General features: G+C 44.2%; 1 protein-coding gene and 1 non-coding gene across 2 annotated transcripts; both read left to right on the top strand.

Moving 5' to 3' along the window:
* The first annotated feature begins 12,371 nt into the window (after positions 1-12,371).
* LOC124705726 (UPF0098 protein CPn_0877/CP_0992/CPj0877/CpB0906-like) lies at positions 12,372-13,163 on the top strand. Its single transcript, XM_047237435.1, has 2 exons — positions 12,372-12,874; positions 13,025-13,163. Exons 1-2 carry the CDS (start codon positions 12,449-12,451, stop codon positions 13,103-13,105), a joined length of 507 nt encoding a protein of 168 aa, XP_047093391.1. The 5' UTR covers positions 12,372-12,448; the 3' UTR covers positions 13,106-13,163.
* A 191-nt stretch (positions 13,164-13,354) lies between these two features.
* On the top strand, positions 13,355-13,425 carry TRNAG-GCC. The gene has a single exon. It is a non-coding gene; the product is annotated as a tRNA-Gly (tRNA).
* Positions 13,426-16,068: the final 2,643 nt, after the last annotated feature.

Below are 16,068 nucleotides of genomic sequence, written 5' to 3'. Positions count from 1 at the left end.
TGGTGATGTTTGATTTCACCAAGGCATGATCATATGAGTTTCAAAATACTCATAGTTAATTTTATTCAAATTGTTTGAACTATAATTCGTAATGTAAACGAATTTAGTTTTGTGACATTCCACATATTTAATAAGTTATGATTAAAATAACAATGTGTGGCTTTTATGCACTTAGGTCCTTGTGTTTTACCATATTTAGGAATTAGTTTTAGAGTGAATTAAATTATACCCCCAAGGTAGTTTCTCAACTTTTAAGTATTAATAATTTAGAGTTTGTTTCTTATATCTTTGATGGGTATAAACCTCTCCCATCTCTAGGGTTTAATGCTAAGCTTGTGTTGGTGTTTAATTCAAAAGTTTAGTTCAAGAAATACCATGAGGTTCATGGTAGGAATATCTATTTGTTAAAGACATGAAAAAAGATAAGTCAAGAATGGTTTCTCCATTTTATTGTTACTCGATTTGCAATTGAATAGGTGTTCATATGTTATGACAAGGATTATCATATTATAATCTTTTATAAGATCAAGCAATTTATCATTGAGTAAAGTGTTGTTGTGTTGATTATTAGTTCCATTTGATCTAACCCCTTAGATCAAATCATCTCTACCCAAAACAAGGTTTTAACAAAGTCACATTGAGGTTTATAGCGCTTGACTTGATGAGCTACTTCAATTCCACCAAGATCAAGTGAAACTTCGATTCATCGTGATTGTTTTACTTTAAAGCGCGAAAATTCCCCGGATTTTCTATGCATGAATGCAATGCACACATCTGTTTCTTCTATTTTTGTAACCCCAAATACTGGGATATTACACCCTTCTTCTTGTTGCTCTTGCTCTTGGACTTGTTCTTGTTATTGGAGTTGAATCCAAGTCCACTCTTGTCATTGGGGGATTGTTGTGCACTCAACATCTTGTCAAGTGCGAATTTCCCTTCATGACGCTTTTCCAAGTCTTTCTTCAAAGAAAGGACTTGGGCCTTGAGCTCTTTTATTTCCTCTACATGGTTAGTAGAAATACAAGTACTAGAGGAAGTAGAAGCCTCATTGTTAGAGCAACAAGGCGAAGCAAGTAATCCAACACAAGGTGTATCACTAGTTTGAGTAGATGGATTACTAGGACTAGCACAATACAATATAGCATTTTGAGTAGAGATTGTGCTAATGTCCACATGAGGCTCACAAGATGTTACCTTAGTGATACTTGCCTCATGAGTTAATTTTATTCCATCATAGGAGATTAGAAGATCATTATGAGAGCCCGAGAGCTTTTCATGACTTTCTTCCAATTTCCTATAATTGCTAGTTAGCGACTCAAGTTGAGCCCTTAGCTCAACATTCTCCTCTAAGGTAGATGCTTCACAAGAAGTAGAGTTAGTGGCACAAGCATCATCAATAGATTTTTCATTTTCACGCATATGAGATTCAATTTTTTGTGTAAGAAGAAAATTAGTATGCTTCTCATCTCTTAGCTCTTGCTTGAGGAGATTGAATATCATTCTCCCATTTTCAACATGGGACTCCAACTCCACTATGGTTTCCCTGTATTTATTCAAGGTTTCCATAGAGTGTTCGAGATTAGCACGAGCTTCTTTATTACCACGGAGAGAAACATATACCATCCCCATATCATGCAACAAAGTATTATATTCTTCATAATTATCATCATCATCACTCTCATCGTTAGAGGATGTATTAGGAGTCAAAGTAGGAGATACCTTTGATCCATTTGCCATAAGGCACATGTGCATACCGGAGGATGAAGATGAGGATATTCTTGAATCCCCATTTGAAATCGTGTCTTGATCCATAGAGTGTTTGGTTTCCTCTATATTATTAGTCAATAAACAACTAGAGGAAATAGAAGCATTTTGATTATGAAACAAGACAAGGCAAGCATATCATCATGAGATCTATGTAAGCAATTTACACATGATATGCAAGGACTATCAACACAAGCATGTAGATTATTTTTAGTGCTAGATGTGTCTGAGTCCAACAAGGAAACATTACAATGTGATAGAGATGAAGAATCATCATTATTGAGAACAATATCAACATTGCAATTTTCCTCACCACTCACCATATCATTACCTTGTGTCTTGCCACACGTTGGTGAAGTGGATGAAGATGATAATACATCACGGCCGGAGGTGGAAGCAACTTGGAGCTCTTCATGACGTGAAGAGGGAGAGAGCTCCTTGGAGACACCACCGACCATATGAGAAATGGATCCACCAAACATTTCCTTGCGCTTGATCCACATCTCATGAGACGACTTTCGCTTTATATATATATCAAGAACCTACAAAAATCTGGTCTCAAGGAGAATAAAAGCTCATTAGATACTTAAGCTTCAAGATGTATGTTTTTCTCATCCTCTAAATATAGATTTTGAGGATCCATCAGAGGAGAAAAACCTACATCAAAAAATTGCTCTATATTTGGACACAAGGTCCGAAGATTATAAAGCAAGCAATTTCTCCACAAAAGATAATTTGTGCCATCAAGGATAATTGTGTCATTGTGCACTATATTACTAGCCGATATCTTTACTCTCAAGGCGATGAAGCCTTAAACAAGGAGAGACCTTGCTCTGATACCAACTGGCGAGATGTCGCCTAGAGGGGGGTGAATAGGCGTTTAAAAACTCTTACGGATTTGGCTAGTAAGAATGCGGAATTAAACTATGTTTATCCTACAAGCACAAACCCTAAATATGCTAGGCTCAACTAAGTGCAACAACAACAACTAGAGCTAAGCAAGATAGGCACAAGATATATGTAGCACAAGTGATAGCAAGATATATGTACTTCAAGCACGATGGCTATCACAAGGAAAGAAAGCTCGGGTATAGAAATAACCGAGGCACGCGGAGACGAGGATGTATTCCCGTGTTCCCTTCCTTTGCAAGAAGGTACGTCACGTTTGGAGGGGTGGAGGTCCCATGAAGGATTCCCCAACGCCACGAAGGCTCACCCTATTCTCCGAGCCAAACCCACGAAGGATAATGGCCCTTTCCTTATGGTTAGCTTTTCCTCCACTCCGGAGATGGCAAGCTACAAAACCACTTCACAAGCTCCACGAAGGAGAAGCCCGGGCCTCTTCACAATCTTCCTTGAAGAGATCACCGGAGCACCAACCGCCAAGCCAACTAGGAGGTCTCCCTCCAAGAGTAACAAGCTCACGGTCTCTCACTCGAACTAATCGTGGTGGAGAGCTCAACACTATGCAATGATGCAAAGCAAGAAGGTGTTCAAATCCTTCACACTCAAATCCACCAAGGCAACAAATGCTAGGATGAGATTAGAGAGGAAGAACAAAGGAGGAAATCAACAAATGACTCCAAGATCTAGATCCCAAGAGTTCCCCTCACTTAGAGAAGAAATGGATTGGTGGAGGTTGTAGATCTAGATCTCCTCTCTTAGATCCCTCAAGAATGAGCAAGAATCATGGGAGGGAAGGGATAGGAAGCAAGCTCAAGAGGTTCAACAATGGTGGTCAAAAACGTGCTCAAGAACCCTAGAAAACTGTTGAGGAAGAAGCCCCTTTTATAGCCAAATGAAATATGACCGTTTGGGGAAGATCTGGGAGTTTTTCGTGCAGCCAGGTCAGCAGCCTTGTCAACCGGGCCAGGCACTGGGATGCCTGGCGTGAGAGCTGGTCGACCGGGCCAGGCACCGGGACGCCTGGCGTGAGAGCCGATCCGACCGGGCGTATGACCGGACCAGCCCGGTCCAGACCGGGCCTGAGACCGGACCACGGTCAGGTTTGTTCTGTTGACATACTGGACATGCCCCGGTTGGCACCAGTCCAGGGGCTGGTTGAAACCGGGCCATCCGGTGGGACGGCCGGTCACGCCGGGCGAGGCACCGGGCCAATCATGAAAACATGTTCTACAAAAACCATGATAACTTTTGCGTCCGGACTCCGATTTCGATGATCTTGGGCTTGTTGGAATCAGAAAAACAAGCCCTACAACTTTATGCACAGAAACATCATTGTCCACCCACGGAGTAAAAACCACAAGATGAATGATTTGACCAATCTATAAAAGAGACACCAGTAAAACCTCCAAGCTCGAAACCACAATAGAAGATGCATATGGATTCCGTTTTCGATGAACTTGGGCTTGTTGTAAAGCTAGCAACAAGCTCAAGAGCTTCACACAGAGAAACACCAAGAAGCAACAAGATTTATGGAAGGCAAAGCATGCAAAGGGTTGAGCTCCCTAAAACGATGTGATCAAGTTACCCAACCAAAAGCCCCTCTTGATAGTGCGGCTATGTATCCTATAACCCGGACTCCCAACAACCACCTTGAGACCGGTAAAAGGAAAACCTAGCAAGGCCATACCTTTGCCTTGCGCATCCCGCTTGATCTTGATGATAGCTCTTCAAGCTCCACTCAAGCCAGAATGCCTCACTTGATCATTGTTGCTTCGTGAATACTCACAAATGCTCCTCCATACACCATGATGGGAAAGCTCCATTGACACATCTTCAAATGTCCATTATCACCAAAATGGACGGCAAGCTTCAAGCACATGATCCTCTTGAGATGCTCAATCTTGAACTTGCCCAACTCAACCTTGATGACGATCACCACTTGACGCCATCCTCTAATGGGCTATATGAGATCTCACTTTTGATGCATGCCCATGGAAAGATACCTAGCCCACATAGACAACACAAGGGAACATATATGATGGGTTAGTTCATAAAGCATGATTGACACGGCTTACCACACCACATGACTTCTCGTGGCACATTCTTCATGCTTCATGTGTTGACCAAACTTGAATCTATTCTTCACTCTTTGTATTGGTCAACCTTGTATCTTTTCATGCTCTATCATACTATCTTGAGGTGTATATAGAATTTTTCATTTGCTTGAATGCTCTAAATTTTAGTCAACCATAGCTCAACTCATGAGACTATCATGACACCGACTTAGAGCCATAACTTGAATTCTTCACTTGGAATCAAGCACTCAAGATCTTGATCATTCATTGCTTATCACATAAGCTAGAGCATGGGTAATATTGAGTTCCACATAAGAACTCCATCTTCATTTCTTCTTCTTGATCATATCACATATATATCTTCAAATCAATGATCTTGATGCCAATACACAAGGTATATCTTTATCTTCATGGAATCCATACTTGAATCCAACACATGGAATACAAGTAGTACCTATGGAATATTCCTTCGTATAAACTAAATGAAAACATTAGTCCATAGGGGTTGTCACTAATTACCAAAACCACACATAGGGGCAATATACCCTTACAGGTTTGTAAATGGGAAGATATTATACCCATCGGGTAGAGTGGGTATGGGATCATAGAACCCATACATGCGTACCCATGTACCCATCTAAAATTAACATGTGAGCCATTGTAATATTCCGAACTACTTAATTTTTCACTAATCATGACTTCATGTTGCTAGGCTAAACCTCACGATTTCCGGTCTCACAATCGTTGGTAGGTTAGTGAGGATTAGACCCCTATTTATGATCGCTTAACCTCATGTCATATTTTTTTTGATCAATTTGATGTGTTGTAAGCGCGAGTATTTTTACCCACGGGTACCCATTTACCCTGTCGGGTGACGGGTATGGAAAAAACTTGTACTCGTTGACGGGTATGGATACGGGTAACGGTAAGATTAAAGGTGATGGGTACAGGTATGAGATGGCTCTACCCGTACTATTGTATTGTGATCCAAATTCATATACTAAAGGGAGGCTAACTTCTGACGAGCGGAGCGAGGCCCGTCGCCGGTAGGCTTGGGCCGAAACAAAAGAAAGCTATCCGTTGTAAGTGGATATTTAAAAGAAAGGAAGGTTTATCTCCAAATGAGCCTCCGAGGTTTAAGGTAAGGTTAGTAGCAAAAGGTTTCAGCCAAATTCTAGGTATTGATTATAATGATGTATTCTCTTCGGTTGTGAAGCATAGTTCCATTCGTGTATTCTTTGGTATTGTGGCTCAAGCCGGCAATGGGTCGGGTTTGGCCGGGTCGAGATCTCCCATGCCCATGCCCGATTAACAAATGGGCAAGGGTCTGTGCCCATTACCCTGCCCATGGGTGTGAGATGTCACCCACGCCCGAACCCGACGGGTAACCCGACCCGATGGGCACCCATCGGGTCTGCACAGTTAACACATCAAATAGCAGCATTTTCAGAATTTTAAGTACTAGTGTATAATCCAGTGTTCAAATGCATGCCAAATAGATATAGATAGTCTCAGAAATATATGTAAGTAGCAGCCAAGGCGTCAAGCAAGTCACAAACTCAGAAATGAGATTACAGAAATAAATAGTGCAGTCCATCTTAGGCTCACAATCACCTCACAGGCTCACACAATGACACTAATATTCAAGTCTTGACATTCAAGCATGATTACACAAATGACAAATGTGAACGTCCAGGAATCAAACAACACCAAGCCGGACAACAATAAGAACGCCTAGAAACGCCGCCTAGAAATCCAAAGCGAAGCAAGCAGCAAGCACCATGGCACCCTCACTTGGTCTTATTCTTCAGTTAGGATGGACACATCTTCATCCTGACAATTACAAGCATACAATATATATAAGAATGAGTAAGAATTATGTAAAAACATGCAATGTACGAGTGTAACTGTATGACATGTTACCATTGGTTCTTCTTCATCAACAAGAACAGACTGGAAGCCATTCAACTCCTGCACGAAAACACAGTAAATGAGATGGTTGTGGCCTCAAACATTCACGAATTTCCAAGCAGTACACATGCCAAACATAGCAAAAAAGACCAAAATCCTAAGTTCCTAACCTACTGCACGTCCGAACTGCTGCTGGGTGCTGGCAGTAGCGTCCGTGGACCGTGGTGGACTGGAGAATGGAGTGGAGCTCGGGGAGATGCAGGGGTGGCGGCGTCCCGGGAGATGTAGGGGGCGGCGGCGTCCCGGGAGATGTAGGGGCGGCGGCGGCCCTGGAGATGTAGGGGGCGGCGGCGGCCCTGGGTGTCGCAGGGGGCGGCGGCGGCCCTGGAGATGCGGGGGGCGGCGGAGTCCTGGGAGATGCACGGGGCGGCGGCGGCCCTGGAGATGCAGGGGGCGACGGCGCACTGGAGATGCAGGGGGCGGCGGCGGCCCTGGAGATGCAGGGGCGAGGGGCGGCAGCGAACTGGGCGGCGTGCCGGCGCCCGTAGCGGCTGTGCGCCGGTGCTCTATCTAGACGGCATCTGGGAGCCGAGCGAGAGCGAGATGGGAGGAGGACGTCGATGGAGGCTGGTTGAGGGATTGGGGTGAGCGCTGTTGTGCGGCTAGGTTAGGATTACTTTGGACTTCGGGAGTGGACTGCGAGCGGCTAGGTTAGGCCAATATTTGGACATCTGGGCCCTGGTCTTGGGCCGGGTGAGCTCCAAAACATGCTACCAAGCCTACCATCAGATATGAGGGCCCACTTGTCAGATAATCGGGCGACCCATCGGGCAACCCATGGGTACAAGCCTGTACCCTTACCCTGCCCGCGACTAATCGGGTCGTCCATGGGTAAGACTGATGGGCGAATATAGCGACCCATACCCTACCCATTCGGGTCGGGTGCCCATGGGCGGACGTGCCCATGGGTAAAACTGCCGGCTTGAATTGTGGCTATGCATGATCTTGAGCTTGAGCAACAAGATGTAAAGACTGCTTTTCTGCATGGTGAGCTTGATGAGGAGATATACATGGACCAACCTGAAGGTTTTATTGTGCCTGGTAAGGAGGATCTTGTTTGCAAGTTGAAGAGGTCCCTTTATGATCTGAAACAGTCTCCAAGACAGCGGTATAAAATGTTTGATTCATTTATGATTGCACATAAATTTAAGAGATCTCAGTATGATAGTTGTGTTTATATCAAGTTTGTTAATGGATCACCAATATACTTGTTGTTATATGTTGATGATATGTTGATTGCTGCCAAGAGCAAGAAAGAGATCACTACTTTAAAGTCACAATTAAGTAGTGAGTTTGAGATGAATGATCTTGGTGTTGCTAAGAAAAATACTAGGTATGGAAATTACAAGAGACAGAAAATCTAGTGTGTTATTTCTTAGTCAGCAAAATTACATCCAGAAAATTCGTCATCGTTTTAATATGCATGATGCAAAGTCTGTAGTACACCTATTGCTCCTCACTTCAAATTATCAGCATTGCAATGTCCTAATACTGATGAGATATTGAGTACATGTCACGAGTTTCACATTCTAGTGTTGTTGGTTCCTTGATGTATGCCATGGTCTGTTCTCGCCCTGATTTGTCATATGTTATGAGTTTGGTCAGTCGATACATGGCTAATCCTGGTAAAGAACATTGTAAAGTTGTTCAGTGCATTTGCAGGTACCTTCGTGGCACATCTAAAGCTTGCTTGAAGTTTAGCCAGACTGGTGAGGGACCCGTACACTATGTGGATTCAGATTTTGCTGCCGATTTGGATAAGAGAAGATTCCTCACAGGTTATGTGTTCAATGTTGGTGGATGTGTTGTGAGTTGGAAGGCAACGTTACAACCTGTTGTTGCCCAATCTACGACCGAAGCAGAATATATAGCAATTAATGAAGCTTGCAAAGAGTCTGTTTGGTTGAAAGGTTTGTATGCTGAGCTTTGTGGAGATGATTCTTGCATTAACTTATTTTCTGATAGTCAAAGTGCAATATACCTTACTAAAGATCAAATGTTTCATGAGAGGACAAAGCACATTGATATCAAGTACCATTATGTTCGCGATATTGTTGCTCAAGGTAACTGAAGGTTTGCAAGATAAGTACTCATGATAATCCTGCTGATATGATAACAAAGTCAGTTCCTGTTTTCAAGTTCGAGCTTTGCTCGAGCTTGGTTGGTATAACTGTTTAGCCCAAGTGGATGTTGGCGCCAGCAAGTGTTTTTCTTTGTTGTTCAGGAGATTATTGAAGTTCATGCTACAATGAAATTTGTCTCAAGGTGGAGTTTGTTGTATTATGATTCAAATTTAATACTAAAGGGAGGCTAACTTCTGACGAGCGGAGCGAGGCCGTCGCCGGTATATACATCTTGTAAGCCGCCGGCTAGGGTTTATTAGATTATAAGATAACCCACAGCGTTTGTAAATACTCCCCGATATAGTAAAATTTTGTTGGCTGGCGTCCATAGTTTTTTCTTCTATGTTGGAAGAGTTTTTTATGTTAAATTTTGTGTCTCCGCTGTATTTTTATTTATCGTTATTTTTTATTTATTTATCGCTTTTATAACACCTACACGTATTCTGCGGGTGCTATCCCTACTCGGAACGAGATCCTCTGACGTTTCGACAACAACTGCAGAGGGACGTTAATCGATGTGGTTCGTTCGTCGTCCATCCCACGGTCGCAGGTCAGATGCCTGCGAAACACAGCGACGGGATCGGCCCAAGGCCCAGTTGTACGAAGCGGAGATGAAAACATGACGCTCCAGCTCAGAAAAAAAAACTCCCGTCTAGAATTCCCCTTCCCTTGCCGTCGCCTTTCGCTGGCCGGCGTGCCCAACTCCACGGTGGTGGCCAGCTGCACCATGCCGTCGAGGGAGCTCTCAACCAGCCCCGTGCCTGATTGCGCTGACAGAATCTTGTTTCGGCAAAAAATGTTCCTCCGCTGATCCAAATCGTGCAAATGAGGTACCATTGGAAAGGTACGGTCATGTACAACAACTTTTATTTAGAGCGTAAGTTAAAATTGTTCACCGATCAAGAGCAGTTTTAAGTTTGATCCGCTGTCTTTCATCCTCCTCGTGTATCTACCGGGACAGATCCTTCTATTTCTTTTACCAATTCATAGAGAGAAATGGGCGACGCAGGCTAGTGAGATTTACCTCAAATTGATGTGCAAAGCAGCGCGCGATCGCCCCACGTTCTCGCGATCGTCTTCCGGCGAAGTTTCTTTGCGATCTGTTTCTGGCGCCTGTTCTGACTTCTCGCGCCTTTTTTCTGAGCTGGAGGGTCCTGTTTCCGTCTCCTCTTCGTACAACTGGGCCTTTGGGCCGAACACATCGTTGTGTTTCCCAGGCATCGGACCTGCGACCGTGGGATGAACTTCGAACGAACCACATCAATTGACGCCCTCTGCAGTTGTTGTCAAAACGTCAGAGGATCTCGGAAAGAAGTCTACATAACCCCCTAGGTTTCATGTTTGGGACTGTTAACCCCCTCAGGTTTCAAGTGGAACACATAACCCCCTCAGGTTTCAATTACCGGCTAATTAACCCCCTAAGGCTGGTGATGGCGGTTTTAGATGACGTGGACAGTGGTTTTGAGCTAGGTAAGCAATTACGTGGACAGTGGAACACTTAACCCCAGGTTTCCTTCCTTCTTTGCAGTGCAGATGCAAGGCGAGCGAGCAGGGCAGGCGAGAGAGCAGGACAAGCACTCCTCGTTGGGCCGCTGCAGCACCGCCCTGGGCAGGCGTGCGCAACCGTTGCCACCCCCGAGGCACCGCTGCAGCACTGCCATGGGCTGCTTCACCTGCAGCTGTGTCTCCACCTCGAACTGGCAGGGACGACGCTCGCCGTTGAGCCAGCGCGGTGCGCCATCCCAGTCGTGCAGCCGAGTCATGGGGTCGAGCATGTCGCACATGGCGTGGAGGGTGTCGTCGGGGCGGAGGAAGCTGGATGGGTCGCAAACGGGGCGCACCTCGTTGGATTTCCAGGCCAGCTGCTGAATCTCGCATTCTCGCCCCCTGCCCTCTGCCCCTATGAATCTCGGGCTTCACACGGTCAGGGATGGCCGGCCATGAAGAAGAAGAAACAAAAAAAAAATACAGAAATTTACAACTGAAGACTGCATCTAGTATGTCATACAACTATGTGATGCAGGCTGCTCTAATGTCCAGAGAGCATGCTACAATTTTAGAGAAGAAGAGGGGAATTTCAGAACTGAAGTTGAAGTTTCATGTTTGGAATTAGAGGATGCCGTGTAAGTTCAGAGAAGAGAAGAATCAAAGGTTGAAGAGTAGATTCAAAGTTGTATTGTCTGTAATGTACTGAATCAATGTGGTGTTTTTATGGATTTTACAGTCTAATGTACTGATCAATGCGGTATTCTATGGATGTCCCATGCCTGTAATGTGCTGAATGTTCTTGTGTCCAGGGCAGCTGCTGAACCAAACAGAATAATGTTCCCATGTAAAGCCAGGCCTACAATTTCACACTGACTTCTAGTTCTAGTCCAGAATACTAATGCTTGTGCAGTAATGGGCTGTAAACAATCTGCTGTCGAGCTAACTCCAAGTCTTCAACCAACAAGTGAAAAGTTTCTGAATTAGTTTTACACTCAGTCTGATTTCTCGGACACTAAGTGAAAAGTGAAAATTATACTACAACTTGTGTCAATCTGAGGTCATAGACTTCAGTACTGTTTTTGTAAGAAAAAGGCATCAATTTCACCAACTAATCGGAGAAATCGGCAAGCACAGACATCACAATTTCAGCAGCGGCAAGGCCTAGTACCGTGATTGAGCAGCATGTCAATGACCTTGACGTTGCCGCTGCCGGCGAAAGAAGTTTAGATAACCCCAAAACTAATCCCCCGATTTTCATATCCAAGTCAACCCGTCCTTGAGCGAAAGGAGGAAGGAGCGCGAGCCACTGATTGGAGGACCGCCAACGAATCGTCTGATTCAGCTGCCGATCATGGAGAGATGATCGGAGCGGCGCGGGAGAGAGAGAAGGGGAGCGGAAGAGCAGAGACAAACGGAGCAGCTTGACCACGGCCAGGTGCCAGCTTCCCGAAAGCGTTGCCTACACGTGGACCAAAACCGCCCTCTAAAACAGCCATTAGTCCCGAAAACCGTTTGGAGGGGGTAATTTAACCGGTAAGTCATACTTGAGGGGGTTATGTGCTCCACTTTCAACCTGAGGGGGGGTTAAACGTCCCAAACCTCAAACCTGAGGGGGTTATGTAGACTTCTTTCGAGGATCTCGTTCCCCCTACTCGTAGGCTCGTACGGAGTAGATAGGGAAGGAAGCGAAATCGAATCCTGCATCAACTTCCTCCTCCTCCCGAAAAGGCAAAGCAAAGTACACGCGGGACACCTGGATGGAGTTCTGGACAAAGCAAGAAACCCCCCCCCCCCCCCCACGATGATGACGACGATTAACTAGAGCTGAACGTGCAAGCCTCCCCTCTCACTTCCGGTCCCGCCCTCGCCGTCCGGAGTCCAGAGAACGCGCCACGCCTCCCATGTCCACGGCGCCGACTCCACGTACCCCTGCCCCGCCGCGACACGCGTCCGCCGGCCACCACCCTCCTCCGTGCCGCTCTCCTCCTTAATAAAACCCCGCGACCACGCGGCGACCCCTCACATCACTCCACAACAATCCGAAGCAAGCATTCGTCCCACTGCCATCAGCCAAGAGGAGTCGTCTACCGACAGATAGCTAGCAGCTAGCAGCAAGCAGCCATGGCGCAGGAGAGCCTGAGGCTGGTGTGCCCGCCGGTGACGCACCACGACGGGCGGCTGCCGCGGCAGTACACGCTGGAGGGGCAGGGCGCCAAGAAGGACATCTCGCCGCCGCTGGAGTGGTACGGCGTGCCCGACGGCACGCGCTCGCTGGCGCTGGTGGTGCAGGACGTCGACGCGCCGGACCCGGAGCGCCCCGTCGTGCCGTGGACGCACTGGGTCGTCGCCAACATCTCCCCCGAGCTCAAGGGCCTCCCCGAGGGCTTCTCTGGCGCCGGGGGCAACGCCAACGCCGACAGCGGCGTCCAGGAGGGGATCAACGACTGGAAGCAGCCGGGGTGGCGCGGGCCCGTGCCGGACTCCCTCGGCCACCGCATCCAGTTCAGGATCTACGCCCTCGACGACGTGCTCAGCCTCGGGAACAAGGTATGTATGTGTGTGCGCGCGCGCACAAATTAGATTTGAACTGCAGAGTCGTGTTTTTTATGATGATACTTATAAGATAAGAATGTTCTGAAGTCTGAACTCTAGCATACTGGATGTGAGTACTAATAAGCTGTGATTTTGGTTCTGTAGGTGACTGTGGATAAGGTCATGGAGGCCATCGACGGGCACGTGCTGGGCGAGGCAGAGCTCACGGCCGTGTTCATGGGGTGACTCTGAACAACCGTACGTGTCTGTGTGTGCCTGACCTGTTTGTTACCTCTTGCAAATTGTGTTAGTGGGCAGTGTGGCCTGTTCAGTAACGTGCCTTGTATACGTCCGAACACGGCTACCCTTGTAATTTGTATCCAATAAAGGAAGTGGCATCTTATTAGCTGTAGCATGTGGTTGTTGAATGATCTTTTTAGCCATTAAGCTACCAGGCGGTGAACTTATATTTTTGATCCGCATTCTGAACACTTAGCACCAGTGGTCTAGTGGTAGAATAGTACCCTGCCACGGTACAGACCCGGGTTCGATTCCCGGCTGGTGCATCCGTAGAAGTTATTTTTATTTATTTATACGATCGAATAGCCACAACGAGATTCCAATCATCAGTGTTTTCTCTCTTTCGACAAATTGTTGAAGTGTTTTCTCTCTTTCGACAAATTGTTGAAAAGATCGATCAAAGAATCCAGACATTGCCCACTTCCACAGGATTGTACTTACCCGGGTTCGATTCCCGGCTGGTGCATCCGTAGAAGTTATTTTTTATTTATTTATACGATCGAATAGCCACAACGAGATTTCAATCATCAGTGTTTTCTCTCTTTCGACAAATTGTTCAAAAGATCGATCAAAGAATCCAGACATTGCCCACTTCCACAGGATTGTACTTTTTCCATTCAATGCAAACCCCATCAGCCCTAGTTTGCAAATCAAATCACTTCTTGTATTTGCTCATTCAGCCACCTTCTCAACTCAATCACCATCTTGCAGCACACATCCATTGATCGGATTTTGCTGAGATCATAATCCTTTACATCAGATTTTTCTCTAGGTTTCGAAATGAATTTTGGGTATTGATTGGGTGAGAATTCTAGATGTTATATCGGACCGAGAATTCAATCCGGAAATGATGCAATACTTCCATGGATATATAATTATATTCTAGGAAAACTTGAGAAGGGTTTCCATAATTATGTTCTAGGAGAACTTGACAAGGGTTAAAATTTTATCCTTGGATGAGTCAATTACATAAGAATATGTAGGCATAATTTAGGCTAAAATTTATACATTCACAACATGTAATAGATAAAAACTAAACAGTTTAACCACGATTCTACAACTTCTATAAATTTAGAAGTAACATGCTAGGCAAATGAAGAAGGTAACTTAATAACTACTAGGTATGTTGATTTGTTTTGACTGTTGACTAGAATTGGATTATTCGGGTAAAAATTATTCTAATTAATTTTTGGATAATCTATATTCACATGCTATTTGCTATATTATATCCGGGATGCTATTCCTAAATCCGATATCCTTATCATCCTTAGCCGTCAAATCTTTTAAAATCGATTATAGATACCTTCAAAATCAGATATCCTTATCATCATTTTCCATCAATTTTTTTAAAATTAAAATAGATATCTTCAAACGAATTTAGAACTAGATTTAGTACGGTAATTATCCTATCCGTGTACACCTCTGTCCATCGCAAACGAATTTAGGTTGCTCTTATTTCGATGGAGTTAATCCACACGGTCAGGAACGGAGCTCCTTTATAGCCAATGATGTTAGCTGACCCAGTGAATAGTGCCGAAGCTTTTAGGAATTAGTATTAAATAATACTAATTTCATTTGAAAGCTTAAGGCTTATATTTTCTTTTTAAAAAATAAACTAAATAAAGTTTAATGATTTTTTAGAAGAATATATAAAAAATATGATATTTATAGATACTATACAAAAATATATTTTATTATCTATCTAATGACATTGATTTATATTTTTTGTGTTAATAAATTTTGGATAAAAACTTAGTCAAACTTGATATAGTTTGATTTTTTAAAAATAATATAAACCTTAAGTTTTGGGATGGAGGAAAAACTAAATTGATAGTACCAAACCCTCACTAATTAGTGTTGAATAATAATAAATTATAGAGCATAACCCCAATAAAAAAGAGGAATAGAGTTGACGTCAATGCCAAAAATTTCTAGCTTCATCCCTACACACGACACGATGCATCCCGAAAATATATGAAATGGACACGAGTGACTTTAGGCTCAAATCGAATATCGATCTCACATGTTTTTTTTCAGTGGCTTATTTAAAAATAAAATAGACACAAAAGTTTTGCGACAATCTATTAATTAAGTAGAAGTTTTACAAGAAAATGCATACAACTAGCTTTATTATCCTTGTTGATCTCACTAACTTCTTAGCATCCGGGATCACCTACAAGCAGACTTCATTCTTAATTCTATCTAGCATTATTGAAGATTTGTATGCTTATTGTTGAAGACGCAGCGCAATCCTTTCATTCTAAACCTCCCAAGCGGTCCGATGTGGATTCATCTGATATCTTTAGCCACCAACTCTCAATGGTGTGTTCCGGCTATTGTTGATAATCAATGTCATGAAGACCACCCTTTGACGATGTAGCCCCAAAGACGGGTGGTGTAGTGCAATGAACAAGAAGGTGAAAGGGGTGATAGATTGCAGCGCTCTGTTGCATAAAGGGCATAGGCCATAATTTGGCCAACATATTTTCACCTAGCAATCAGTCGTCCAAAGCCTATTTTAGATAGCAAGCCAAGTGAAAATTTTAACTTTTGGGGAACCCAAATCTTCCAAATGATACGGTTCATATTTTGTAGATGTGACCTCTAGGAATTGCGCTTTTTAAGAGTATTTCCCGCTTGCCGGAAGAGACCAAATGATGTCACCATACGTGACTTCATCAAGCTTGTTTGCAAGTTGACACCAAAGATTCACAAATTGCATGGCATTCTCAACTGAGAAAAAAATCCCATATTAATGTTCCTGTCCATGCATTGTTGTTCAAGGCTTTTCTTGACACTCCATTTCTTGATCTTGGAAGCCTCAGAAACTAGAGGAGCAAATGTTTTCGGTTTAATCCCAATAAGCCACGGAGCTTTCTAAAAAGGAGTTTTATGGCCATTGCCCACCG

The sequence above is a fragment of the Lolium rigidum genome, chromosome 4, assembly GCF_022539505.1.
Source record: "Lolium rigidum isolate FL_2022 chromosome 4, APGP_CSIRO_Lrig_0.1, whole genome shotgun sequence".
In the NCBI taxonomy this organism is placed as follows: domain Eukaryota; kingdom Viridiplantae; phylum Streptophyta; class Magnoliopsida; order Poales; family Poaceae; genus Lolium; species Lolium rigidum.
This window is presented reverse-complemented; position numbering and strand designations above follow the sequence as displayed.

Bases quoted from the DNA above. Each gene is read 5' to 3' on its own strand.
- LOC124705726 (XM_047237435.1), top strand. From the start codon at position 12,449: ATGGCGCAGGAGAGCCTGAGGCTGGTGTGCCCGCCGGTGACGCACCAC. The intron at 12,875-13,024 runs GTATGTATGTGT...TTGGTTCTGTAG, and splicing joins TGCTCAGCCTCGGGAACAAG to GTGACTGTGGATAAGGTCAT.